Consider the following 27,951-nt stretch of genomic DNA (forward strand, 5'->3'; position numbering starts at 1 on the left):
GACATGGCTAGACCTTCCAGCAGGACAATGATCCAAACCATTCAGCAAAGGAAACTCTCAATTAGTTTCAGAGAAAGGAAATCAAGGCCCTGACTTTAATTCAATTGAACAGTTTTGGAAGTTAACTAAAGATCAGGATTCACAACAGGGACCCCTGAAATCTTCAATATTAAATGACTATCTGTTTAAAAGAATGGGCCAAACTCACACCAGAATACTGTGACTGATTAGTTTCATCATACAGGAAATGCCTTAAAGCTGTCATTACGAATAAAGGCTTTTCCACAAAGTATTTAAGAAATTTCAGCAGGCGTGTTCAATACTTTTTTTCCTGTGTCATTCCACTTAATTGCACATAACTCTACCTATGGACTTTAATGTTTGGATTTTTTAATATGGGTGGCTTATCTAATACTAATGTCTGGTGAAAATTTCATGCAAATAGCATTGGAAGTATACTTACTGAAAAAAAAATGTTGACGTTCAATACTTATTTTCCCCGCTGTATATAAAGCATAAATAAATATGAGCTGACTTGTCTACAAGCATTAAAAAAGAAGATATTTATTGCATATTTCCCATTTTCAATAGTTGCATCCATTCTCCAAAGTTCTTTAGATTATCAATTAGTGGATCTAAACATGAGTATTAGCATGTTATATGTTATATTTGACTCGATGACTCAATTTGACTCTTGGTCACCAACCAAGTATGAAAGTGTATGCTAGCATTATCAAAAGCTTTACTGGACACAGTGCCTTATTCCTTGATATGCATTTATTTTGCCAGCAGAGATTTTGTTACACAGCATTTGTTAGTCAAACACTCTAATTTATGTATTATAAATATTATCACTTCATATTTAAGACACCAGGTTTCACCTAAAACTATGAATAGTTTCACATAATTTCCCCAATAGTAAAAACACGTAATACATTCAGTTGTTCTATTTTATTGAAGCAGGTTTGTAGATAATAGTATTCCCATGAGAGAATTGACTACTGAAGACCATTTCTCCCAGTTATGGACTAGGATGATCATTTGACATAATCTCTGTTTCCTGACGAAATTTGAATTTACATTTGAATATAGAACTATTGAACATATAATGTAGTGTAAATTCTAACCAAAGACTTTGGGTCTGTCTCAGTTAAGTCAGTTAACAAGTCCAATTTAGTACAGAGCGCTCTAGAATCTTCGGTCAAGTCTATCCACCATGGTCAGAAACGTTCCATTGTACTAAACTAAATGTTTTAAAAATTCCCACCATACAATAGATAGCCCTGAGTTTGTGCTCACAGACTATGAAGTAGCCTAATGACATAATGTTTAAATATTGTTGCTGCATGCGCAAGTAGTCAAAAAACGTAACAATAACTACAATTGGGACCAACTGAGGGGCAAGGATGTGTTCTTGGACACATGTCAAATGTTGATGCAAATGTTGATGTCCTAATATTCAAGCCATTACAATCCTTAGTGCCTCAATCCATGTAGGCTATGTGATGATTCACTGCTTATAGAACTAGCAACCAAAATGAGACCTAGCCCTGTGATAATCTACAAAGCTGAATAGAAGTGACCAGATTGAGATTTGTTTGTATTGTGAGGGATTCCTTTTCCTCAGTAGTTTTAAATTAAGAACAAAAATATTTTAGACATTTATTTTTGACATTTTGCAGTAAAACAATCATTTCATATGAGAACTGTATTTGCACAAGATTGTATTTACTAAAACTGGTCTGTATTTTATGTTAATAAATACATTAAATATTTGTACACAAGTGCGACTTTTGGTCTTGTCTTTATTGTAAAGCAGGTTCTTGGTGGAAGTATAAAAGTATGATACACATGGCTAGTTCATAAAATAACAGTTATGTCTTACAACCTGTACAGTATTTTGACATCTTTTGAAAATTAACTTGTCCTGTGTGTAGTGATGAGGGAGGAATTCTGTCCAATTCCACAGTTAAGGGTACACAGTATACTGTAGTTGCAGTTGTGGTGTATGGTGTTTTGAACAGACAGGATCAGAACTAACTTTCCCCCCCTAAAAAACAAAATGTTGCCATCTGAATCTGTAAACCACAGACCATATTCATATCTGGTTGATTTCAGATATATTATAATGTATGTCTGGCTTTGTGAGGCTAAGGACTAGATTCCAATGGCATTTGGCCAATAAAACCGGATGGATGGTCGTTAACTAAAACTAACGTGGCTTTTGGAGAAGTGACACTTGTTTTACAATGTACAGTAGGCTAATGTACATCTACACAAATATAACATCGCTATTCAGTGAGACAAATATCATCCTCCAAACCTATACAACCTATACAACACAAAAAGTATTACATTTTTAAACACACTTAAAGTTTTGCACCAGTATGTGTACTGACCTTATTATTGGTGTTGGTCATTTTAAAATCTTAAGGAAAACAATTCTGACTACACAAAGATTGCCAAAACAATAGAAAAACATAATTGTCTCAATTTCTAGTCAATTTATGGATCTATTATTATAATTATTAGATTTTACATTACTGCCATTTTGTGATGTCTAGTTTATACAAGGGAACTACATGACCTGCCAAAGTGTAGGGATATTGCTCTGTCTTATGTCTCTAAACAAGCAGAATGTGGCTTTAACAATAATCTTGCGCCATGGAATATGTATTATAATAACTACTTGATGATAGCAGTGAGTAGCTGTGTTTTTGTTCTCTGTGGAGATATAGAGCTGTTGGTGAGGGCATCTTGAATCGTAAGATCACACCATTGTCCACAGATTTGTAGAAAAAAGTCTATGGATGGACATGGCTTGGCAGCCATCTTGGAGTTACTTGGTATCAGTCTGAAATCAAATGACCAGATGAAATGGGACTGAGGCTGTTTTTGGAGGAGCTATAAGTGCATCCTAGATCTCCAGTACTTGAAGGTCATCGGGATTTTGTCTTTGTTGATTCCTGGAAATTTAAATAATTTGTGCGTTAAGGAAATGTTTTCAGGGTTTGCCGTTAATTGAAAGCGTTGTTTCTGCTACCAATTCTCAGTTTACTGGCATGTACCTGTTAACATTTGTCAACTAAAAATCCATGATGCTAAATTAAGCTAAGAATAACACACTGTGCAACTCAACTTTGTGGACACTTGAATTATTGAAGTTGAATCAACATGATTCAAGTTGAATACTCACCACCATAAGATGACCATTCTTGGCCCGGTATACCATGGACTCTGAACCACTCTTAAAGTCCACAAACCCCTCTCGGCCAGGGTGGATGTCAAATCTTACGCTGCGTATAGTTTAAGCAAAATATTAGCATTTAGTTGTAACTTAAGGACAGTATATACTTTATTATTTTTCAGTAAAGTTAGGAAACAGCGATTAACCATCTTTGAATGATTTTCATCTCACCTTCCCTGGACGATGCTGAAAATGCTTTTCCTGTTCATCACCACACACAGTTTGGTGAGGGCTTCAAACAGATAATCACACTGCAGAACAACATCCCCCTGCAAACAGATACACACTTCATAGTCCCACGAGAAAAAGGGTAATTTGGACTTAAGTAGCTTAAATTATGTGGCAACAGTAAATATCCTTTTTAAGTATTTTGTAATTTAGCTTTATATCTATTTTACTTTTGGGGAGGGGGTATTTTATCCTACCTTCTGCTTGGCATCACATGAGACATGGAAAATCAGGAAGTTGTCACTCAAGTTGCTTACAGATATACCTGAGAAGACAGATCAGTCGTTTCGCTTACACACCAAGTACTGTACACACTCAATCGCCTATGAACCATGTTACAAAACTCACAAACCATTGAGTGATAACCATGCTGTTAACAACATGACATCAATGTAATTGTCAATGCTAAAATATAAAAATAAACGCTAAATAAACACACACTACTTTTATGATAAAATAGATACTAGCCTTGAAAAGCATAGCCTGAGATATGACCGTGGTAGTTACCGTACCTTTTAGTGAGCTGTACTCCATCCTTTGCTTGACCTTGCCCTCCTCCACCAGGTAGGCAGCGACCTGTGTGAAGATAAGCTGCCTGAAACGGGGTCTGAAGCCATTGCGGTCATACTTGATGACAGGAACGCTATACTGTGGGCAGAAAAGCAAAAACCAGTGTACTTTTTTTTGTACGGTCAGCTGAAGTAGGATTGTCTTTCTTAATTCTGTTCAATGTTTGTTATCTTAAGGTACATTATAAAATATCAAAAGAACAGTGTATGAAAAGAAAATAATTTTGGATGAAAGTGTATTATACCTTTACACCCTCCTGACAAAGTGTCTGCAAGACTTTAATGTTGATGTCTTGTTCATCTGCACACAAGAAAAAGATAAATGAATTGCACTTTGCAGATTACTGTATTGATTTGAATACCGCATTGTACCTTATTGTATACGTGCCATTGATACCGTAAAGTTACAAATTTGTAAAGGGCATGCAATGCTGGGTAGTTTTCAAAATAAAGACATTTGCGTTTATTTCACAGAAGAAAATAGTCTTACTTATCCTTGTGTCGGCAAATGGGCGTCCCACACTGTTGGGGTAGTTCTCCTTCTTGCCTCTGAACAGCGCACTGGTCAGTCCTTTCAGCTGAAGCTGTAAACGGATTCACATTCATGCCATACATTTTTATCAAGATTTAAATCAAGATGTAAATGGTCGTGGCATTCAGCAAATCAATAATGAAGTAATATTACCGGTATACAGTACAGTCTTTGTCAATACCATAAACTGTAGTGTCTACACAGTGTCCACCATTGAACCTTAATTGGTGGTGTACAGGAATATGCATGCCCTTGTCAAAGGTCAGGGGTCACCTGTGCTTTTCTCTGTGCGGTCATCCCTTTTACGTACTTCCACACCATGTGACGAGTGTAGAGTTTGCGTAATAGTTTTGAGGCCTAGTTATAAAACAACAAAAAAACAGTATCTATAATATCCCAATGGGACATGTTTTTTTACTGTTGCAGTAAACAGATCTTAGTGTTTATCTAGAGTAAATGTGTAATACATATCATTTTATAGAACCAAAATGGGCTTTATACTGTCATCATTAAATAGTAATTTCAACAAACAGCAATAGCTAACAACAGTAACATCCAGACATTTCAATATCCACAGTCTCACTGTTACACAACATTATTCATGTTGTATGCAACATTATCCAAGTTGTATAGCAACATTTTATACAACATAATTCCTGTCTTAAGTTAAATAATAAAGTATTTGCTTTAGCAGACATCCTTCAACAAACTACCTCCTTCATGATGGGAGGAGGGGTGAGCCAGAGGTGTCTCTCCAGAACAGTTTTGGGCAGATTATCCTTCAGTCTCATGAGGTAGTTGTGGCGCACAAAGGCCAAGTACTCAGAGTTGTCCACACTCACTGGCTGGTTTCTGGTCATGAAACCTTTAATAAACCTAAAAGATGACATTTTTCTGCTGTAAGGAACTGTTTGAGTGGTATAGAAGGATCTAGACTCCCTACCTATACAGTTTGATCTAAAAAGGGGACCTTCACTTCTACACAGTATTTTAATATCATGGGGCCAGTTCCCCCGACATGGATTAATCCTAGTCCTATAGACTTAATTGTACAAAAAAAAATTAATTCATTTTTCAACTGAATTCTTTTTTAGCCCAGGATTATGCTTAATCTATGTAAAAACAGCAGAAAACCTGTCCTAAATATCAAAATCTTAATATAAAACAAATACTAGATTGTACATTGTATAAAATGTGTGGTGTTTGTGGCTTACTTCTTAATGACTTTGACAGCCCATGCTCTTCTCTCCTTCTCTTTTCTGGCCATCATACCCCTCCAGCAGTTCTCGATCTTTGTGGCTGACACACGTATCATTAAGACAAAAACAGACCAGACAATGAAAGACCAGTTTAGTGACTGGAGTAAATATGGAGATTTTAGTGTTTGTGCCAGCTGAGGATGAAATGTTTCCTTTAATTGCTTGCTTATCGGAAACCTTCCTCTGACCATTCAAGCGTTCTCATTCATTTTCTGTTTCCTTCCAGATTAATGAAGTTTACTAAATCAAATCTCTTTGTTCGGGTCAGACTATCTATCTGGACAGAGGAAACAAATACAAATATATACTTATCTGCTCTACTATGTGAGTGTCAGAAAACACACACACACACACACACACACACACACACACACACACACACACACACACACACACACACACACACACACACACACACACACACACTTTCCAACAGTACAGTACATATTTCAACACACAGGGGTTTGCTTATGCTGAGGATGTCTAATCCAATAAACTCTAACAGTCTCCTCTAAAACAGTGTTGCCCCATATTCTGGTACTGGGTAGATTCTGGGGCACTCAGCGGGCCCAAGGAGTAGGAGGTGTTTCTGGGTCACCACTTACCAGCCTCCTTCTGCCTGAGGAAGTCCCCTTTCACGCGGTACCCTTTATACTTCGCCTGGATCCTGGTGGCTGTATTAAGAGAATATTTAAAAGACGTGGTGGGGAAAGAGTTATCATGTTAGCATTAGACTCATCACAGGTTGGGATGACAATAAAACAGGGGTTAATTAAAGCCTTAAGCTGCCTAATCCTCCAGTGGCCCTGTAAAGTAGTCTGGGAAGTCTGAACTCCTCATCATATCTATGAAAGCGGAACTGTGTTAAATCTCACTCTTTATGCATCTTTGACATTATGGCTATTCTACTACATCAAGTCGGACAGACACTGTACAATTTTGGACCCTGATTTAGTCAGCCCAAACAAATAATCGGGCCAAATTCCTTTTCAATTGCTTGCTATTTGTTGTGCAGCCAACACCCGATAGGCATTGAGGTAACAATCAATATTCCATTTTTCTGGCATGTCATGAAATGTTCTCGGCTGTCTCGCAGTGTGAACACAGCAAAAGTGACCGATTGAAATGTGTAGTGTGACGTGTGGTGTAAGTGACTGAGAAAGAACACCTGTGCCTGTCCAGCTTCAGGTAGAACATGATCTGTTACCATAAGCACAGTTTTTCATACTTTTAATTACTAGCATTTAGTCAATTGTTACCCTGCAACATAAAACTTCCTATTATGTCCAGAAGCACATACTGTAGCAACTGATGACAATCTATTAACACTTTATGGGATATGTATGAGTTCTCACCCAGTTGGTGTTTGCAAACATCAAATGCGTCTTCAGTGGCAAATAAGGTTCTCGGATGACGGATGAAGATTTTTGTTCTAGGAAAAACAATGACAATTTTGCATTAAACAGTTCATTAGGGTTTTTAGACAGGCCAAAAATAAATCTTTTTCATCCGTCTTGGTTAATGCAGCAATTGCACTTGGATCTTGGGTGTCTGGTTCACCTGCCCATCTTGTATTCCTCTTTTTTGTATCCCAGGTGTTCGACCAGCTTTTGCACACCTTCAGCTGCGGTTCCTTTCCAGTTTGGCCAGGTGTCTGGACACAGGGGCTTATACCTGTGAGGATGAACAGAAACAGAAATAGTCACAATTTCACAAAACAAGCAGGATTATTAGGAGTCCTTTCATCTACACATTTATGTTGACATCTACACACTGTTCACGTGATTCACTAAAACATGTGTCCTTATACAGTTTGAGATAATGAGGTGAAGTGATGTTTGAGGTAACAAAATACTTGAACTACACCAATTCAAAAGACGCTGCAATTCACAAGAAGTGCCAGCTATTTTATTTTTCTAAAATAATAAAGATGGTTGCACTCCAAAATACTCTCATTGTCTTGTAATATTTGTTTCAGTAGCAGCAGCATCAAACGTTTTGGCCATTATCCCTTCATTAGTGTATGGAGAACGCACCCATTTACAAAAAAAAAAGAAATATTGTGGTGTTTTTGTGAATAGAACGTCTATTTATTTGTCCTATAGAAAGGATGTGGAGTCACAACTCTGACTCCGGCAGCTTATAGAGTACCTCTGTAGGAAGACCTCGTATCTCCTCCTGTAAGCAAAGCCTGCCCGCCTGACCCGGAGATGTTCCATCAGCCCCAGGTACTTCACCTGGTGTCTCACGATTACATCATCAAATCGTCCTACGGCACGGGGAAACTAGAGGTCAGACAGCCACCGCACAGTGTCATAAAACATTCAGGACCAAGTAGCCACATACATACATACACACACACACACACACTCCTGAACAATTACAGGTCCTAATTGAGGCGAGATACGTAGTGAGATTGAGATGTACACAGCGGGTCGAGTGGATCTGCGAACCGACCTGCTCGATTGCTCACCTGGCTGTTTGCCATCGTTGGGTTTCACACAACGCACATACCAGGGCTCCTTCGACATCAGGATCTCCGTTAGGCCCGTGAGGCTAGTCTTGAACTGTGTGGCTACCTGTGGAATAGAAAACCAACAGTCATGGTGTCACTTTCAGCTGGTAGTGTTCTTTTCAGAAAAACAGTTCCGTAGGGCCAAACTGTTTGCACGGGTTTCAACATCTGCAATTTAATGACTTGTATTTTGAATTTTATGGCCAATTTGTCACTTCTCTATCTTAACAAATGAAACCAGTACATGATCTAAGTCTAAGACCATATCAATTGGTCTATGCTGTCAGAGTAGGGCTGTCAATCGATTAAAAATTTTAATCAAATTAATTACATACTCTATGATTAATTAATCTAAATTAATCACATATATATTTTTTGCTGTGAAAGTATTTTAAATATTTAAATTCAAATACATCATTGAATAATCAGTATTTGTGACATTAAAGTTCAAAAACTCTTTTATTATTTTTATTATGGCCATAATAATCTATGATATGACCTAATATGCTGAGGAAATAAATTCAAAAGTACTTCGGGAAGAAGTTTTTTTTCACATACAAGGCATTTCAGGCCACAGATATAACCTAGGGGACACTATGAAAATAAATTAACACTTCCCTCAATGTCAACACTATTTCTTTGCATTGATGTGCGACTTTAGAGTTGACGAACTCCAGTGATATGCAAATTCCTTGCTGCAGACATTGCAGAGGACTTTATTTTAATCAGTACTTTATTTTTATCAACACAATCAGGCCATTTTTAAAAGTAAATGTTCCAATCAATGATCTACTGTAGGCAGCACATTTTCTTCTCTCTCCTTCATTTTACAGTCTAATGGTTACTGACTAGAATCTCTCGGGGTCAAAGGTCATATGGAATCGATTAATCTGCACTATTTTTTTTAATCAGTTATTTTTTCTCAAATTAATTAATTAATCAGTTATTTTGACAGCCCTATGTCAGAGCCAACGTGGAAAACGAACATTGCCTCTTAATATGGCCACTATTGGGGGAGATTCATATGTCATAGTTTCTAAAAGTAACATTTAATGAAAAATCATGAAACATTTTCTGTACCGTTTCTGGTCTTCGTTTGCTGTCAGGTTCACTGGCTGGAAAGCAGTGCTTGATGATATTATTTTGGGACTGACGCATCACCTAAAATGAACCAACCTAAGGTATGTATTTGTTGCACTTTAACCTATACATCTGTTCTTTGTTTACATTTATTTAATGGGAACTACTAGGATACCTACCTCTTTTATGTTCCTATACAGGAGATCATTGTTTTTATCTAGAAATCCTGAAGAAGAAATAGCTCATGAATACATCTGGCAATGCATTAGGAATATCCCTTTCACCTGGCTAAACTCCATCATGGCTTCTAAATCTTAAAATGACTCAAAATAGTCTCGCCAATGGACAAATAACAAACAACTTTGATGTACCAAAGATTCTAGAGCGGAGCATAGTGCTCTAGAATTATTTGGTATGTACATGCATGTATTGTAAAGAGTCAATAAACAATAAACAAGATTTAGGCAGAGCATAAGTACAGTTAAACTCTTGGCAAACCCCACCAGGTGAAAGGAAACAAAGACAAGGTTCCATGATCAAAAGATATGTAGATACGTTTGTTTGAAACATGCTCTATTTCCCTGACCCTTAACGGAGTATGTGACCTCCCCAGCATAATGAATCAAACGGAAGTCTCCTCGATCAAGGGTCTTCCTGGTCTTTTGGTCTGCCAGTTTATGCCTGTGGGATTAAAAATACATCATGTGATGTGAATAACAATAACAATAGCTGTTTAATTAATCTGTAACAATAACAATAGCTGTTTAACTGATCTTGTCTGGGGGTTCTAAAGTATCCTCAGACAATTTCAATAGTTTTGGTGCTAAATAATTAAAAACTGAAATGTATTGAATTTAATTAAATTAAATTAGGTACTTGTAGTAAAGACTAACGTGATGAAGTGAGGGTGTCCACTCAGCGTTTCCTCCAGTTTTTCCAGGAAGGTGAGATCGGTGGCCTCCCCAGGGCGCAAGCACTCCTCATCCTGCAAAGGTCACACCAGGTAATGGCTGGTTGCTTTTCTATATACCAAAAGTTTGCCTTTCTAAATGTTTTGAATAAATAACACAAGCTCACAAGCTAAGAAAATAAATATAATCTAATTCCGGGTTACAGTATGCACTGTTTTACAGACCAGAACAATAGCACAACCTATGGAAATGAATGAATGAAATAAAGGTTTTACCTAAATTGAGAAATATGTAATGTCCTGATTGTTTATACCCCATGTATGTATGTTGGGGTGGGTAGTTGTGTGAATAAGAATTTAAGAGGAATCTGTGTTGTTCTTACCAGGACGGAGATCATGCCTCTGTGTTTTTCTTCCACAAGGTCACAGATGATCTTGTTGTTGAAGTATGGCACTGGTTCCCACTGAAATGAGCAAGGCATGTGAGAATGCAATAGTGACCTCATTGTTTTTCATTGCCAAGTGCAACTGAAATGGGGTCAACAGATTAAAGTGTGTGGGGAGTATTTTGGTGACGAAGTTCTAGCAGAACCTACTGTACAGCACATGTAATCAGCATAAAACTATTTGCGCACTGAAAATGTTTCAACAAGACATGCATCTCTGATTTAGTTTTTTTATGTGTCCATAATAAGAGCAAAAGATCATTGGTCTAGTGTGAACACATAGTTTACACTTTCAAAAATATGGCATCTCTTTACCTCGATCCCTTCTGTTTCATACTCCTCCTGCTCAGATTTTAGTGTCAGCTGGATGAAGAGCTGCTGTAGCTTCTCATTGCAGTAGTTTATGCAGAACTGTTCAAAACTGCAGTGTACACCACAATGATAAACAACAATAACAACAAATACAGAAAACAATGGTTAAGACCAGCCTCTTTGTACAATTCTTCATTGTTAGCTCCTAAACAAGGCTTAATAGTCTGGTGAAGATTTAAGAGTTATGGATAGTATATGCTCAAGAGTCCAGCGGTATCTGACCTATTGGTTTGGAAGACTTCAAATCCATAGATATCTATCAGGCCAATGACGGTCTTCCTTGTTGAATCCTATGGAAACATTAATACATACAGCAAATATGGATCTGAAAATTAATTCTAATTTCTTATTACTTGAGTACGTGATACTAATATATCATGCTGCATTACGGTACTTGCATATAGTACATAACTGTCACATAAAATAACTGCACCTTGTTAACCAAAGACTCATTGATCTTGCCCACCAGCCAGTTGAATGTGCGGCCGTAGATGGCTTTGGCGAGTGCATCCCTGGCGTATTTTGCATGGTCTATGGTGAAGGGACTGAGTACCTGGAGTAAGATATTAAAAAACATTAAATAAGAGAATAAGAGAAATCGATAAGAGAAATAAGGTCTTGATTGAAATGTTGTCTTGAAATACCTCTTCAGATTTGGCTTCAATCTTCCTGTGAGTTAAACCCTGCTGCAGAATCTGTGGCGGAATCCCAAGCAACTAGTTTGAATGACAGAGAATATTCACTCAGACACTCTGTTGAAGTACTTTCAGTGCAGTAAATTGCATTAGCATACAGTATATTTCCAGTAAAGACTCACAACAACAAGATTTATTCTAACACAGATGCTAGAATAACTGACCTAGTCTCAGATCAAGGGTCTGTCTGAAACATGGATTGACTATTCCTTGTGAACTCAATCACTCATGATTGATCTCTATTAACTGACCACACTGTATTCAGCTGTCGTGCTGAATGGACAGTTTGTTTGAAACGCACCTTCGAAAGCCAGTGTACTTCAAGGCTGTTGTTCAGGGTGGCATAACCCCTCACACCTTTCTCAAACTGGACATTTCCCAGGTGAAGAACACTAGCAATGATCGCCAACAGGTGCTGCAGCATGACAGAGAAATCACAGTCAACAGAGGAACTCCACCAAACGCACAACTGTATGCACTCACACACACTCACTCACTTACATACACACACACACCGCACACACTGCTGTTTTTACTACAAAAATATTGGGAACATGCTGATTCAAGCATTTTGGGAGAATCATCAGGGAATAGGGGAGGCATTAATAAATCAAAAGCAAAAACAGAGCGCTTTACTCAATGTCTCACCTCCACATCGCTCTCACTGAAGTCAATCACTGTAAAAGCTTTCTGCACTGTCCTCCAGTCACTCTTATCATTGATGGAGCTCACCTTGGCACAGTTACCCTAGACATAAAGAACAGATGGAAGGGGGTGTTACTGTATTTCTAAGAACCCAGAGATGAAAATCTCATTTGAGAAGACTTCAATTTATCAGGTTTTAAAATATTTCATGATATTTATTTTTTGATTTAATACTTTTGCACCTCGGTTGCCCTCATACCTTACATATACCCTCCACAAAGAAATAAATTGTTAAGTTATCTCCCCCTCAAGGCATCAAGAATGGCAGAAACCAGCCACTAATATGTCTACTGAAGTAACACTCATTTAAATGCTGTGCGAAGTGCAAAGTCAGTCTATGAGCAGAAGTGTTCTTGTGCATCATGTGGCTTTTAGCTGACCCACCTCTGTTCTGCTTAGGATCTTTCTCATGGTATTACATTTGCACATAGATTTTGCGTAGTTACTAAGCAAGCTTTAGTTAGACTTTGCACTTTGCACTTTGCCCAGCATTTAAATAAGGGCCCTGATTCTCACCCGAACAAGGCAGCTGTACTTCTGGCAGTCCCTCTCTAGGCCCAACCACCGCAGCAACTCATCCTCCCCACCCTCCACCAGCTGGTAGAAGATGTGGAAGTTCCTCTCGCCATGGTTTTGGTGCACCACCCTGGACTTCTCCAGCAGGTAGTTGAGAATATGGCCTCCGACCGCTCCACCCTGTTGATTTGAAAGGTGTGTTTAAAGTGGTGGTTTGAAGGAGGCTGTCTGTCTGTCTGCATACTCTGTAGGCTACTATAGATGGTTTCATAAAACAGTTTCACTTGGATAGTCCGCCAACAGGCCATCTACAGATGCTGAAATTATCAACAAACTATCTGTTGACAATCTGCTAACTAGAATTTATATTTAAAGTTAAAGTTAGCAGTTGGATTTGGTTAAGATGATGGTCAGTAATTGTTCAACAACAATTTTACATACTGCACATGAATCTTAACAGATAATAAGTTAAACTACTGTGTGCTGACTGTCAAAGTAAAGTGTTACCATAAAACACTTTACACTTAAATAAATTAGTGGTATTTGCACATAAAACATGTAGCAAATACCACTAATTTAAATCTCCTTAAACTTGGTTGTAAATGGCATAGTTGTCCAGCCATTCTGGTTTGTTAGTCTGGTATTAATTTCTCAGTATTTCCAACCTGTGCTTGACCTACTTTGTGATCAAACTGTATGTCCATGTACTTCCCAAAGCGGCTTGAATTGTCATTCTTCAATGTCTTTGCATTTCCAAAAGCCTAAAAAACAAATGTTTTGACATTCTTATGCAACATCTCAATATTTGCATGTCTCACAATCTTAACATTTAACATTATACTATTTTATTAAGGTAGTTGTCCAGCAACAGTGCCTAAGCAAACACTCCTGAACAGTCACAGACACAGAGGATGCTTACCTCTAAAACAGGATTGGAGAGGAGCAGGCGGTCTCTGACATTGTCCAGTACCCTGGTACTTGGGCAGCTCACAGCGTAAAACTGCAGGACCTTTTTGCAGGCCTCGGTCTTTCCCGCCCCACTCTCCCCCGAGATCAGGATGAAGTGGTTGTTCGTCTCACTGAGCATGGTGCGGTAAACATTGTCTGCTAGTGCAAAGCTGAAATCACAGTCATAGGCCATCAGAAGATGTACTTACAATCACAGTCATAACAATATTATTTGTTACATATTTGTTATAAAGCCAAATCTATATGAACACACAGATTATATATAAGTATAAGTAAGTATAAGTATTTTGATCCCATACTGTATATGATCACATGTAATCTGAAACACATTTAGCACATCACTTTGGTCATTCAAAATCAATCACTAAAACAAACTACTGTTTTCACACACATATACTGTATATTGAAGGAGTGCAGTACAGACGTACATGTGTGGTGGCAGTTCGAAGAAGTTAACTCCCATGTATATGTCCATCTGCTTTTTGGAGTAGATGCCCAGTTCTTTATAAGGGTTGACTGACACGAGGAGAGTCCCGATGTAGGTCTGCAAGTTAAGAGAGAATTGCAGACAAGAGAATTACTCTTTTCAATTCAATTATGAGTAGACAAGTTTTACTCAATGTTTTCAGTAAGATGTACTGTACGTGCATGAGAACATTGATAGCTCATGATGGCTGATTTTCTTCCCACTCCCATAAGAAAATCTTTCCATAAAATATTACCACAACCTTTTCATTCAGAATAAGTGTGATTGATATTAGTTGAGAATAAAAATCTGCTGTTTGTATGGAAATGCAGTGAGATGAACTGGTTCAGTGCTGGTTATATTAAGTACAAACACAATCAAAGGAAATCCAGCCAGTGTCAGGCAGCCCCTCTTAACAGGGATGTTCCTGGAGATCTATGTTTAAAGGTTCTCTCCTGACCCTAAAAGACCATTCCACTGCCCTGATTGCTACGTCAGCTTTTGAGAGCACCACTAAGGGGGTTTAAATGAAACGTTTAATCAAGCGGTTTGGCCAGTCTGTTGTTATGGCATTTCAATTCTAAAGCACTTGATGGAATACTCCCCTTTAAACACAGGCACTGTCTCCAGACCAGGTAAGGTCTTTAGGTCAAACTCACCTAATCTCTCGCTACTATAACACTTATATGTCACATGTGATTATATTTGTTTCACAAAAACAATCATGTTTTTACAAAAGTGTAAACTTTAAGATAGTGTGGACCTGTAGATTATCGTAGAAAATGTTTAATTTGAATTTCTACTTGAATGTTGAGAGCTACAGAGCACTAACAACCCCTCCCAAAGTAACTGTTATCTGTCCCGCAGACTCACGTAAATGAGGTTTTCGTGGAAGCGTTTCCTCAGGTTGTCAAGGAAGGCGCTCTCGCTGGTGTAGTTGTCCAGCAGCACAAAGTCCTGGATACCCACCCGGTCCCGGGCCGTCAGCGAGCCCTCCATCTCCCGCAGGATGCGATTGCAGCGTTCCTCCAGGCCCTGTGACCAGTCCCAACATGAATGAGAATCCGTCAGTGGCCAGCCCAGAGAAGAGATGGGAAGTAGGTTATGCCACAGCATCAGTGAGTTAACAGCCAATCACAACAAGCAAGAGTCCCGTCACCTACCCATGAGAGTTCATGCTCTCATTCAGACACAGCATCAAGGAGAGTAGCCAATCCAGACACAGAACAAGAAGTAGTTTATAGTCTCAATCACAGTATCATAGAGATTCAGTAATCAACCCAGTAAGAGGAGGAGGAGAAATAGTTTATATTCAGATATATTATATTCATATGGATACACCTGGCCATAAAAAATACACAAATGTTGCTCCCCTAGCTTAATGGATAGAGGATGGCCATAGCAGAACCCAAAGTTATGGATACAATTCCCAAATAGAACAGAAAAAATATATTGTGCTCAGTGTGCTACTGAAAGGTCCTACTTACTCGATGTGTCTAGGGATTGTTTTTTTCTCAGTGGTTTCATATATGAAATATACTGTACTCAAAGTACCGGTAAATATACTATACATTTAGGACAAGTACAAAAAACACCTACAAAGTTGGTATTGAAATGAAATGTCCTAAATTATTTTGACTTGTATTATTTTGTTGTACATTTTATCCAAAGAGTATTGTACAAATACACTTTCTTGAAATATATAGGATCGCATGCTACAGGATGGCTTGTAAAAACATTTCCACACCGTTTTTGAGAAATGACAAATTTCTGAGAAATCAAACTGACAATTGGATATTGTTTTTTTTTCAACTGCTGTTTAGCCAGGTGTCAATTTCTCAACCCCCTACCCCCCACCCTTGATATGTCAAGGCCGTGCCTCGGCCAAAGGACATCCCTCCGGTCCTCTTCCGGCCATGCACTCTTATCGTCAGGCCATTCTGTCAGTACATTCTTACATATGTCCAGAATAAACGTCACGCCTATACTGTAGGTCCAAAGTCTGATAGCTCAGAGACTCTCTCCTCATCTGTGTTTGCGTCCACCAGTTTCACTGCCCAGACGCCAACACAAAATAGGAAATGGCCTTGAGCGGATCTGTCCCCCTCAGTGAAAGATTTACGTTTGGGAGGGCAGCTATCTAATCTGCTTCCAAGCTGATTTCCGCGACCACCCGGCGATTCGTCACCTGTCGGAGTGTTCACCAGCGGATGTGAGGCACTGTCCCACAGGAACCATGGCGACATGCAGAGAGATGGCAAGCACACCTTCCATAAGGGCAATATCATGCAGCTTGTCTTCCGAGTGTGTTTTTTTAAAGCATTTAGTATTAAATCACATAATACATTCTTACGTAACAGAAAGGACTAAGTTGGCAAAAGAATAATACAATAATATATTTATATTTATATTATACGATAACTGAAATATATCTTATTCAGTTACATTGGTAAAAACCTGTATATGTATAGTTAGACAAATAGAAAAAAAAGATTCTGCATTACCATCACTGATCTGATCTTTTGAGGATCAGATATATCAGATAAGAGTAGAGACTTTACTCTACTCAATACCATATTTAAAAGAATAGACAACCACACCATATTTAACAAATAGACAACAGCACTATATTTAAAAAAAAGACAACAGCACCATATTCTCAGGAATTCTTAGTTATAACACAAATAACTTGAAATATTTCGATATTGCCTATCTTTCACTACCATTTGCAGCAAAGTCTTTAACAACAGTGACAACAGATACTCCAATCTCAAACTGCTCTAGCAACACTCACAATCTATATGCAGGTGCAATGTGACTACCATTATTCCTAAATACACAGCGAAAGCTCAGCCCCTACCTTGGATGCGATTGAGTCCCCTATTGCTATGTGTGTGTGTGCGTGTGAGTGTGTGTGTCTTCCAGTATCGTTTTCGAAAGCACACCAGGGGTTATATAATGGGGAAAGTGAGAGGAAATAGTGACTTGTTGACCCCAGCACCTCCACCAGCATACACCCACTCCTATAATTTCCTCCGGGCCTATTAAGAATATTCAACTTAGCGGAAAGGGAAGAGGTGATCAAGCATTTCTGACGATCAGGCGTAAGCAAGGTAAACAAGGTAAGATAAACAAATAAACACTGCATATATAACAGCATAATTAGGACATATAAAGAACAGTAGGTCTACGGCATACAGACAAAAGACGTTGGAAGATGTTTCTTGTATCCCAAAGTTTCTGCAAGTTATTTTTGGGGAAAAACAAGGCTATTTTCATCCCAAACCACAGGAAACCTTAGCCAGTCCTAGTCATGGGGAGCAATATAGGCCAAGGGCATCAGCACATGCCGTAATTCATCATGTCTTTATTGTTCTCATCTGGCTTTCCTGATACCATTTCCCTCAGAGAGATATGACTAGTGTGTGTGTGTGTGTGTGTGTGTGTGTGTGTGTGTGTGTGTGTGTGTGTGTGTGTGTGGTGCGCTCCCATGCATGTGTACCAAAACACATAACACATCCATACATGCACTCACATTCACAGAGAGAGAGAGAGAGAGAGAGAGAGAGAGAGAGAGAGCATAACAGCCTGATAAACCCCTGAGACACGATAAACACATACACAAAATACACTCCCTATAGAACTCCCTCCATCTAACATGCATGCATACACACTGCACACACACACACACACACACACACACACACACACACACACAGACAGCCTCTACACTGTACAGTACGTATAATGTACATATAGTGTACATTAAGATACGTGCTAACATACACGTGCAGATAGAGGTGTTTTCCTCATTAGTTCTAACTCTCCAAAGTAGGCCTAACTTAATGAAAGATGACTGAAAGCTTTAAGGCATTCATTCCCCCCATTTTATCAAATTCTAAGGGGATCACGGTGAACCACTTTCAATCTATTTGTAAAAAAAAAATTGTGTTGATCATTCAGTGAATCTATTTTCAAAGTGACAGTTTAAAGCATTTCCATCTGTCTTGGCATTAGGCAATCTCAACAAACTCAACAACTAGCCTCTGATGAAACACAGTAAATAAAATGGATGTCTTGTCATGTTTTACTGGCCATATCAATAAAATATAGCTCATGCCATCCATCCCTATTTTTGTACCGGGTGTTTGTTATCTCATTTAGGAAGGAGTGGTACAATTCCTGCCCTATCTGAAAAACAGGCTCCCACCCACTGACAGTGCTCCAGTCTCAACATATTATAAACAGCCATTGTAACATAACATGAGTAACAAGAAGTAATGGTGTGTGGATGTTTTAAACTTGTATAGCATTTAGTTTGGTTTTAGAATTACAGTTTATTTCTATGTGACAAGTACATTGTCAAACTATGTGTAAATATGTTACACTGATATGTAATATTATGGTATGTTACACTGTACTTAATGGGACCGTTAAGTTGCGGTTACCAGGGCTGTAGGATACAGATTATCCATATTCGTACACATGATTATTCCGATGTGTTATCTCATCATACCTCTTTGTCCAGCACTCAAGATGCTTCTCAGCAATGTCCATATTCTACAGCTTGATGAACAAATACAGGACTATAGAACTGAGAACGATGCAACTCAAGCGGATGCAACTCAAACTCAGCTTGAAACCGTTAGAATGTACTGACAGAATGGCCTTATGATAAGCAGACAAAAACTACAAGAAGCACGGACCTGTCAGTGCACTAACACCAGAGGGTCATCCCTAACACCTGTATAAGCAAAAGGAGGAAAACAGCAGCCTGCAGATTTTAAGATGACTTGGGTGTTTGAGGTTTAAAGACAACATTTCGCAAGCTGCCAATGGTTTCATGTGGCTATCAAGTGGCGGTAAAATGTTTGAGAAAGTAATCTCTGTGAAAGGTTTCCGCAAAAAGAGCCCTATACTAAGCCAAGTTGGCTCTGTGTAATAATTTGATGTTGATGACACTGTGATGCCATGCTATAGGCCAAGGCAGAGATTACGGAAGTGCATGACTGGGGCCACAACACTCAACGGATGAAAATCTGACACCAAGGCTGAGATGAGGTAAGAGGATGTGTGTGTGTGTGTGTGTGTGTGTGTGTGTGTGTGTGTGTGTGTGTGTGTGTCTGTGCGTCCGTGTGTGTGTCTGTGCGTGTGTGTGAGTAAGGGAGAGAAGGCTAAATGCTACTGGCCAAGATGGAAAGAGGGTTAGATGCAAATGCTTGGATTTATTACAACTTTCCAAATTCGTATGACTAAACTCGAGATATCGAGGGAAGAGAGGCAAAGAGAACAAAGGGGGAATAGAGAGAGAAAGAAAGAATGGTAAATAGCCACTTATTGGCCAAAGTAAAAACAGCCAAATGTTCTATTGGATTCACTGAGACTTCCCAAGTTAGTATGGCTGAGAAAGGGGCAAGCAATGGAAAGATGAATCCAGAGAGAATGTCAGCATATTATGACATAACAAGGAGGACAGAGTAGGAGCGAGAGAGCAACAAGACACCCAATTTTATGGCCGCCATCAGAGGGGAACAGGAGAGGCGGCTCGGCCATCTCTCGCCAGGCATCAGCGGAGAGGCCGGCCCATTGTCTCTCTCACCCCACCGGCCCCGGGGCCGGATCCGGTTACTCCTCGCTCACAGTGGCCAGCCGCTCCTGAAAAGCCACAACGTCCGCTTTTGGGGTCAGTGACTGACACTGTGTCACCTAGGGCAACACCCGCTGGCCTAGATAGCCGCAAGAAACTCAAGAGTCCGGGCTTTTGTGTGGCGTCACCTGTCACCAAGTCTGCGGCGTGCTAATGGTAATGGCCTTGGTAATGGCCGTGCAACCGCCTTGCTAAATGTCCTTGATGCAAGCATGCTTAAAAATGTATTAAACCACGGCCCCCCTAGGGTGGAGGGTTGGCTATAGACCCTTTCAACAAGGTAAACAAAAACAATGCTTGAACGTTCTATTTGGGCCCCAATCGACTTCCTCTGCATTAAGATAACATATGGAATGTTAAAAAGGAAGTCTTGTGGGGCCAACTATGATGCTGATAATGGAACTCTCTTGAAAGGGTCTATAGGTAATACGGGTATACCTGAGTGTTATGTCTGGAAACCTGTTAGAACAGTGTTAATTGTATTTATTGTGTCAGAGAAACACTCATGGTGTTATCAACTGGAAAGTATAGTTGGAGTGACTCAATTCAACAAGATTCAAATCAAATGTAATCACAATTTTGGTCCAATTTGGTGAGAGCAGAGTGTGCTCTCTTGAAAACACAATAAGATCTGATGGTATACTTTAGTTTTCCACAAAGTTTTATCTTTTGGCTCTTATTATACCATAGCAAACCATGTATTGAAGAGTATTTGCATTCAGCCATTCGACTAACGGCATTAAAAGAATGATTTACACTGTAGATTCTACAGTAACAAATAAGACACATTCAACATAGAGATACAGCAGACAGACTCATTATGCTATTAAAAAGCAGAGTACCTGGATATCCATTGCTTTGTCTGGTCTCATTCAGTGCACATACAATCCAGCCAGTGTGCTTTGGCGGTCCATTTCCAACTAACCTTTTCACTGCCAAATTAGCCCACACATGACTAGGGCGTTGACCAAAAGCAGTTGAGGGTTCGATTTTGACTCTTGCGATATGGGTAACCCTAATGAGGACGGACGGCCCGTGTGCCTGACGCTCTCCGCTCTCTCGCTCGCGCTCTCTCGTTCTCTCTGGCCGCCTCTTCTGTGGTGCCCTGTTAAGAGGGCCGTGGTCCAGAGGTGGTGCCTCTCGTGCGGGCAGCCGCGGCTTCCTGCTCTGCCTGGTCCATTCAGCCTAATGAGCCTAATGGGCTCTGCGCTCCAGCCTGCTGAATCATTTATCGGGGGGCAGGCAGGAAAAGATCCCCCGTTCGGCGTTACTCCTAAGCCTCCTCCACCGCCACCACTTCAGCCACTTCCACCACAACCCCACTGCGTGTAACACAAGGCTCCAGAAACAGTATCCTCCACCTGAGTCTCCATCCCAACACCACTCCACCCCACCCATTCTCTCCTCTAACAACCCCCCCGCTCCTGCATACACAAAATTACAGGCAGGTCCGGAGTCCAGTTACTGATCTTTGATTAGGCCGATCCGTTTTCAGCTAATTACTAACCACTCGTCAATGCCTGATGCAGATGGCAGCTCCTTTCCATCCCCTGAATGGGCCCCGCAGATGCTTTGAGGCACAGCCCATGGAGCCACTTCCACCATGTCAACACACACACACTATCAATAGTGGTATCTGCTACTATTTATAGTCATTGTAGTAAGTGTATAAGATTTGGTGGTATTGTTACAGCACAACGCCAAGTGGTGCCACTTGTAGGAGCTTTTCTAGGTCAGCCTGTATGGATAACAATACTTAGTAAGTAAGTAGGTAAGTAATGCTTCCATGGTGAAAATCCTCTCACGTTTTGCATAGAAGTATAGGGAGCATTTCTAACACAACAGGTTTGTTGGCTGAACTGCTTCTCTCATTAACTTGTCTGGCATATAATAGCACCCTTGCCTGCAATAGTCGGATTTGCATCACGCTGGAAACAGGCAGACATAAAGGTTGAAAATGTAACACCACAATTTTTTTTTTTTTTAAAGCTGTATGGTTATGGTTATGGTCAGGAAGGTTGTGACAATAAGTCATATTATTGCAAGTCGACAATGGAGTTGTCTAAAAGAATTAGGTTGAATTCTCAGTATTTTAGGTTAGTCAGTTACATATTTCAGTCTGTGCTTACTGCACAGATTGCTGTCACTTTTGGAAAATTACGAATGTTAAAACTGAACATCGTACAAGCACAATCAAAGACACATTACCGGTAACGCCTGAATGCCTCTATTTACACAAATTACACAGTCCGCTTAACCTGTCAGACCACAACCAGGTCTTTGATTGACGATCACTGCTTTTTAAACAGAATCAGTTGACTCATTCAAGAATGTGTGGTAAGTGTGTGCTTAGAGTCTCCAGGGAAACGTTACATGAAGCCTAGACAGGAGGTTTTCAGAATCAGAATCATTTTATTGCTAAGTTTTTTTTTCTTTTCCACAGCAAAAAGAAAAGACATGGAATTTGACTTGGTGAAATGGTGCAAGACACATGTGTCTGTATTTACATTTACATTTATTCATCTAGCAGACTCTTTTATCCAAAGTGATTTACAGCAAGATAACATTCAAACTACAGTGCAGAGGAGACCTTGACTAGAAATTGCTACTGCATCTGTCAATACTATTACTAGAGGATAGGAGTGCCTACATTATAAGTATCAGTCAAAGTGTGTTGGGAGAAGAAAGTGGTAGGAGGAGGTAAAAGAGAGAAGTGGAGAAGAAGGAGGTAGAGAAGAGAAGAGGGGGAAGAGGAGAAGAAGGATGTAGAGGAGGGAAGAGAAGAAGAAGGAGGTAGAGGAGGGAACAGACATTTCTAAACACACTGACAGGAAGCTTTCACTAAAAAGCTAAAATAAATATAAAATAGATGTATCACTCCACAGTAGTGCTGATTTGTGAGTAATGTTAGTCCTCTTGGGGCAGCATTATGATATGAGTGTCTTTATTTACCTGAGTTTGGACACACCTGTTAGCCTGACCATTTGGATAGGCTAGTGAAGCACAAACAGTAAGATAATCTGTGTTGCTTTGATGATCTGTTCTGTAGATCTGATTCATGCTTCAGAAGAAGCAAACAAATTGGTATTCGTCCATGCTTTTCTCTGTAATTTAGAGTCAGTGCCAGTCAATCGTTTTCTTCAGTTGATCACTGGAATTGTCTTGGGTTTACAAGAATCCCACTCTGAGGTACTGATGCCCGAACTGATGCCCAAACTCAATACACAAGATAAATGAGTCCAGGTCAAATGAGCAGTTTTGTTGTCTTGTCTTCTTGAGTTGATAACCAGTTACTGTCCTATACCTAGGGAAACATATATTATGAATTGTTACTCAAGGTCTCCTCTGCATTGTATAGGTAGCTGGAATGTTATTCCTCATTTTGTAAGTCACTTTGGATAAAAGTGTCTACTAAATGAATTAAATGAATAAATGTAAAACATGGGACAGAATATTTTGTGGATCACCTCAAGTTCATTCTGATGTCCCTCGGAGTGAATGCTTCAGCGTCCATTCTTTTTCCGAGCTACCTGCATGGGTCTCGTCCAGCCTTTAACTAGCCCAGCACTTCCCTCTTCACTCTGATTTAGCACAGAGCCCAAGGAATCCAATTACACCAGAGTCAAAGGGGTTGGGTCTCTATTATAAACTTTATGCTGAGTAACGTTACAAGGACAAGTGGACATCATTTAGCTCTCTTTTATGTCTCTCTGTCTCTCTGAAGTTTAGCTAAATTTTCCAACAGAGTAATCTCTGTTTGTATGCCAGTGTCTATGACTGACTGACTGTCTGTCATTATCGATAGGTCCGTTAATTTGACAGAAATGACTAGAACCAAAGGAAGTGGTACAGGCCGCACAGAGGTGGTCCTCTGATGAAAGGTCAGTTAGTGGGTCTGTTTGGCGAGGGAATAAATTACTGCAAAACGACAAAACATCACACTCAAAACGCTCAAAATTCCAGTTGAAAGGGTATGCATTCATAAAGTCCATACAATACCATGACTTGTATACAAAATTACTTATCACTTTCCCTAGTCAAACTTATGAATAGAGGAAAACATTCAGACGGTATCTGACTTGCCTGGAGCATTAGATAACTAAACTGAATTAAAAGAAAGCATTCGCACCATCAAATTAGTGCAAATGTTAACATGATGTACACCATGCCAAGTAGTCACATGTAGATAAACCTGCCGGTAAACAATCAGTGTCACTCATCTAGCTACTCACATTCCCAAACACTGTGACCCTAACTCTCTGTGTGCATTCACTGCACGATGTGTTATTGTGAATAAAGGCACCTGTTAAAGCTGCAGTTGGCAAGTCTGACAGATTGAGGAGACTTAGCCAAAATGTTGAATGTTTACAACTCTCATGCCCCTCCCCCACTACCACCGAGCACCCTCTCATCGAGTTTGTGCTCGTCAGTGCGCACCAGACGGGAGCTGTGAATATTAGCTGCATTCAGCTTTAATTGTCTGACTAGAAATGCACATCACAGCAAACAACCCAATGCAGTTCACTTCAAAGTCAGTGAGCTGGCTCCAAAACCAAAAGTCTTGAACAAGGTGGAGGCTAAAGTGACCTGACCAACAAGCAGGTCGCTGGCCAGAAGGCCACAGAGGCCAAAGACACACAGGATAGCCACATCAATATTCAGCAGTCCACTTAACCTTACAGAGACCAGCAACATCTAACTAATCCTTTATTTATAGTCGCAAATAGACACAACTGCCTAGCACCCTACACACACTGTACCGCAGACCGCATGTGATTCCATGCTGTTGGACTTGGGGTTGACCTGTGGTGTAGCAGCATAGCAGTAACAGGACAGTAGGATTCTGATACCGTCTCAGTTGCACTCATGTCTCAAATATCATTAATAAACATGTAAGCATAAGCATTTGTGTAACAGACAATAAAGTATTATCGTATGTTATCTAAATCAGGTTCAAACTTGAACAGAGAACAGTGAGACATCATTCATAGCAAGAACATTTGCTGGACTAGACAGAGACAACACAAGTAGTAGCCAGATTACTAAGACATTGGATAAGCGTAACCTGAGTAAATGCATTTTATCATCCTGCCCGGTCGGTGAGTTACCTTCGAATCCATGTTCCCGTTAGCCGCGTGGACAGTCTGCAGTGAATGATCCAGTTCCAGTGGACTCCTGGGTGGTGACTGTGGCAGGACGTGGTGTGTGGTATCAACCTTGTTGCAGAGAGAGAGACAGAAAAAGAGAGAGAGAGAAAGAGAGAGAGAGAGAGAGAGATAGGAGACTGTGGCGGTGGCTATGCGTTGTCCAGGCAGAGGCAGAAGAGGAGCAGACCTAAAAATGCTGAAGTGGGACACCACTCACTTTACCTATATCACCTGGATTTATGGGTATCCCACAATGCAATAGTCTCTCTTGCATTGGTGTCATAGTGTCCTAATTTTCTTCACCCACCATCTACAGTACCTCTCTCTCTCACACACACTCACTCGCACATGCACACAAACACACACACACACACACTACTTCTCACACTCTGTTTCTACCTCCTCTCTCCGTTACTCTCCCCCTCTGTCTCTTTCTATCTACCTCCTTCTCCCTGGCCTCATTCTGGGATGCTTCAGGCAGAGTGGACCAGACCTAAAAACATCCAAATCATAAACATTTAAAAGAAGACAGACTGAAGAAAAATTAGCACATGCTAGTTTTAGTCTCACTGGGTGAATAAACTGTCAGTTCAACTTTGAAATAAGCTTACATGGAAAATCAGGCTCTAAACATGTAATGCTACAGGAAGATAGCCTACGGAACGTTCACAGGTGTATCTTAACAGAGATGGCAAAGAATGTCACATTACAGAACAACATGGGATGTTTTTTCTGTCTGAGTTTTGGAAGCCTGCAAAGTTGTCTTTCGTTCTTTATGAGCTTATTTTCAGTTATTGAACTTCCAGATGATGAGACAAGAGATGAGACAAGACAGTTAAACCCCGGAACTTCAATATCTCCTCTTCTCCAAATGTCTCGGTTCGACCTTCGATTCGAACAGTCTTCATTTCTCCAGCACTCTCTCTTCGACCTTCACCTCAAGAACCTGTGTCTCTTGAACCAAATTTGGACACAAGCAGGCCATCTTTTTGTGCCTCCACAAAAACACAGCAGGTGCTGCCTCAGCCAGTGAACAGCTATGTGTGTCATGGGATGTGAACATTGAAGCAAGCTAGGCAGGCAACAGCAGGAGGACTGCATATAGACCTGGCACGGTATTGCAGGCTTGCGGCCATGGCCATTTAAAGTTACAGGCTGTGATTATGAATTTCAGTGAATTTCATCTCTCCTTTAGTTGTTCCTTTTTTGAGTTTGCCTGAAAAGAAATTATTTTGTTTGTAAACCGAAATTGTTCTGTAAATGAGAATCAAAGACAATGGGCCTCATTCACCAACTGTTCTTAGGAAGAAATGTGTTCTTAAAACCCACTTACAGTACACAATTTTTACAAAGATTCTGGCATTCACCAATATTTTCTTGTTCTTAGGACCAGACCAGAATCTACAAACACTCAAGAGCACTCTTGTGCATATTTGAGAACTGACTTGTTTGTGCATAAACCAATAGTTATTGCATTTTCCATCATATCTGCAGATGTAAAATATAATAGAATTTAAATGACAACTATATATTTTATCATTTATGGTATTTTTGAATAAAAAATATTGTAATTGTTTTTTTAATCAAATAAATTCCACTATTTTACAAAGCATTAAGGTATTTTCAAATAAATAAACACAACAAAATAACACTTTTAAGGAGTGTTAAGGACTATTTACTGTTCAATTCCTGCAGTAGTGCTTTCACTTCAAAGCATGTGTCATATACAGTAATCAAGTTGTCTTGCTCATGTAGTGCATAATATACGGTAGAAATGAAAGCATGATTCTGCATGATAAGAACAAAACTGCGAACAATTTTGAGGTTTAAGAACACCTTCGTGAATCTGCTTAAGAGTTTTCGTAGGACCTTCTTAAGAACACAGAAAATCCTTAGGAAGATATTGAATGAGGCCCAATGGCTCTTAGACCAAGCCATAAGCAGTTTCCAGCCAATAAACATGTTGCCTCAGGAGCATGGACGCTAGTTGTAATTTGATTGGCTGTTGAGCTCAATTGTCAACAACCATTTACCCAAATGACAGACCTACCTTTAACTGCTTGGTAAGACTCTCTGGGTGTAAATTGTTTTTGGTAACACTTCACTTGACAGTATCTTGACAGTATCGACACTGTCGTGACACATGAAACCTAACCCAAACCACAACTCTAAACCTAACCCTAACTTGTAATGACAAAAACCGAATGTCACTTAATAACAGAAGCGTTCTGTCATAAACGTTTATGACTTGTTTATGACACGTCCATGACAGTGTCATGTCACTCTCATGTCGACATTGTCAAGTAAAGTGTAACCATTGTTTCATCTCCAGTCTGGGCTTGGAAAGAAGTTGACCACACTTACAAGGATAGACTACAGGCATGTGCCTGTATTTACCTTCCACTGACTGGGTAACATGAGTCAAGTTATCACTCTCAATGAAAAGAAACATCTGAGCTCTGAGGATATGACCAGGTAACTTTAAGCTGGTAATTAAATGCGTCTTGATTACCATACGAATGCAACTGTCAAGTTTGTTTGACATTGCAACAGCCTTAGACTTTAAAAAGTGAAAGGTTTATGCACAAATCCCAGACTATTAAGATACATTAGTCTCAGAGTCTAGTTAGGAATTATTTTCACATTCA

General features: G+C 39.7%; 1 protein-coding gene across 1 annotated transcript; it reads right to left on the bottom strand.

Annotated features, from left to right (window-relative positions):
• Positions 1–1,815: 1,815 nt before the first annotated feature.
• On the bottom strand, positions 1,816–27,380 carry myo1hb (myosin IHb). The gene is made up of 34 exons (XM_048258512.1): positions 27,354–27,380; positions 25,746–25,796; positions 25,265–25,372; positions 15,383–15,544; positions 14,472–14,587; positions 13,994–14,192; positions 13,755–13,835; positions 13,075–13,254; positions 12,502–12,600; positions 12,155–12,268; positions 11,803–11,874; positions 11,592–11,711; positions 11,381–11,448; positions 11,102–11,207; positions 10,724–10,804; positions 10,324–10,415; positions 10,017–10,111; positions 9,610–9,656; positions 9,431–9,511; positions 8,309–8,414; positions 7,987–8,104; positions 7,396–7,509; positions 7,191–7,267; positions 6,441–6,509; positions 5,791–5,875; positions 5,290–5,452; positions 4,850–4,933; positions 4,535–4,628; positions 4,290–4,345; positions 3,988–4,123; positions 3,673–3,740; positions 3,419–3,516; positions 3,197–3,296; positions 1,816–2,966 (listed from the first exon to the last, which is right to left on the bottom strand). The coding sequence occupies exons 3-34, from the start codon at positions 25,274–25,276 to the stop codon at positions 2,940–2,942; spliced, it is 3,120 nt and encodes a 1,039-aa protein (XP_048114469.1). The 5' UTR covers positions 25,277–25,372; positions 25,746–25,796; positions 27,354–27,380; the 3' UTR covers positions 1,816–2,939.
• Between the last annotated feature and the right edge of the window lie 571 nt (positions 27,381–27,951).

The sequence above is a fragment of the Alosa alosa genome, chromosome 12 (genome assembly GCF_017589495.1).
Source record: "Alosa alosa isolate M-15738 ecotype Scorff River chromosome 12, AALO_Geno_1.1, whole genome shotgun sequence".
Taxonomy (NCBI): Eukaryota; Metazoa; Chordata; class Actinopteri; order Clupeiformes; family Clupeidae; genus Alosa; species Alosa alosa.

What these genes read in the sequence shown, in the direction of transcription:
- myo1hb (XM_048258512.1), bottom strand. An exon ending in TGTATAGGAACATAAAAGAG is followed by an intron (nt 9,512 to 9,609) that starts GTAGGTATCCTA and finishes GGTTCATTTTAG; the next exon opens with GTGATGCGTCAGTCCCAAAA. An exon ending in TTCAGCATCGTCCAGGGAAG is followed by an intron (nt 3,297 to 3,418) that starts GTGAGATGAAAA and finishes AACTATACGCAG; the next exon opens with CGTAAGATTTGACATCCACC.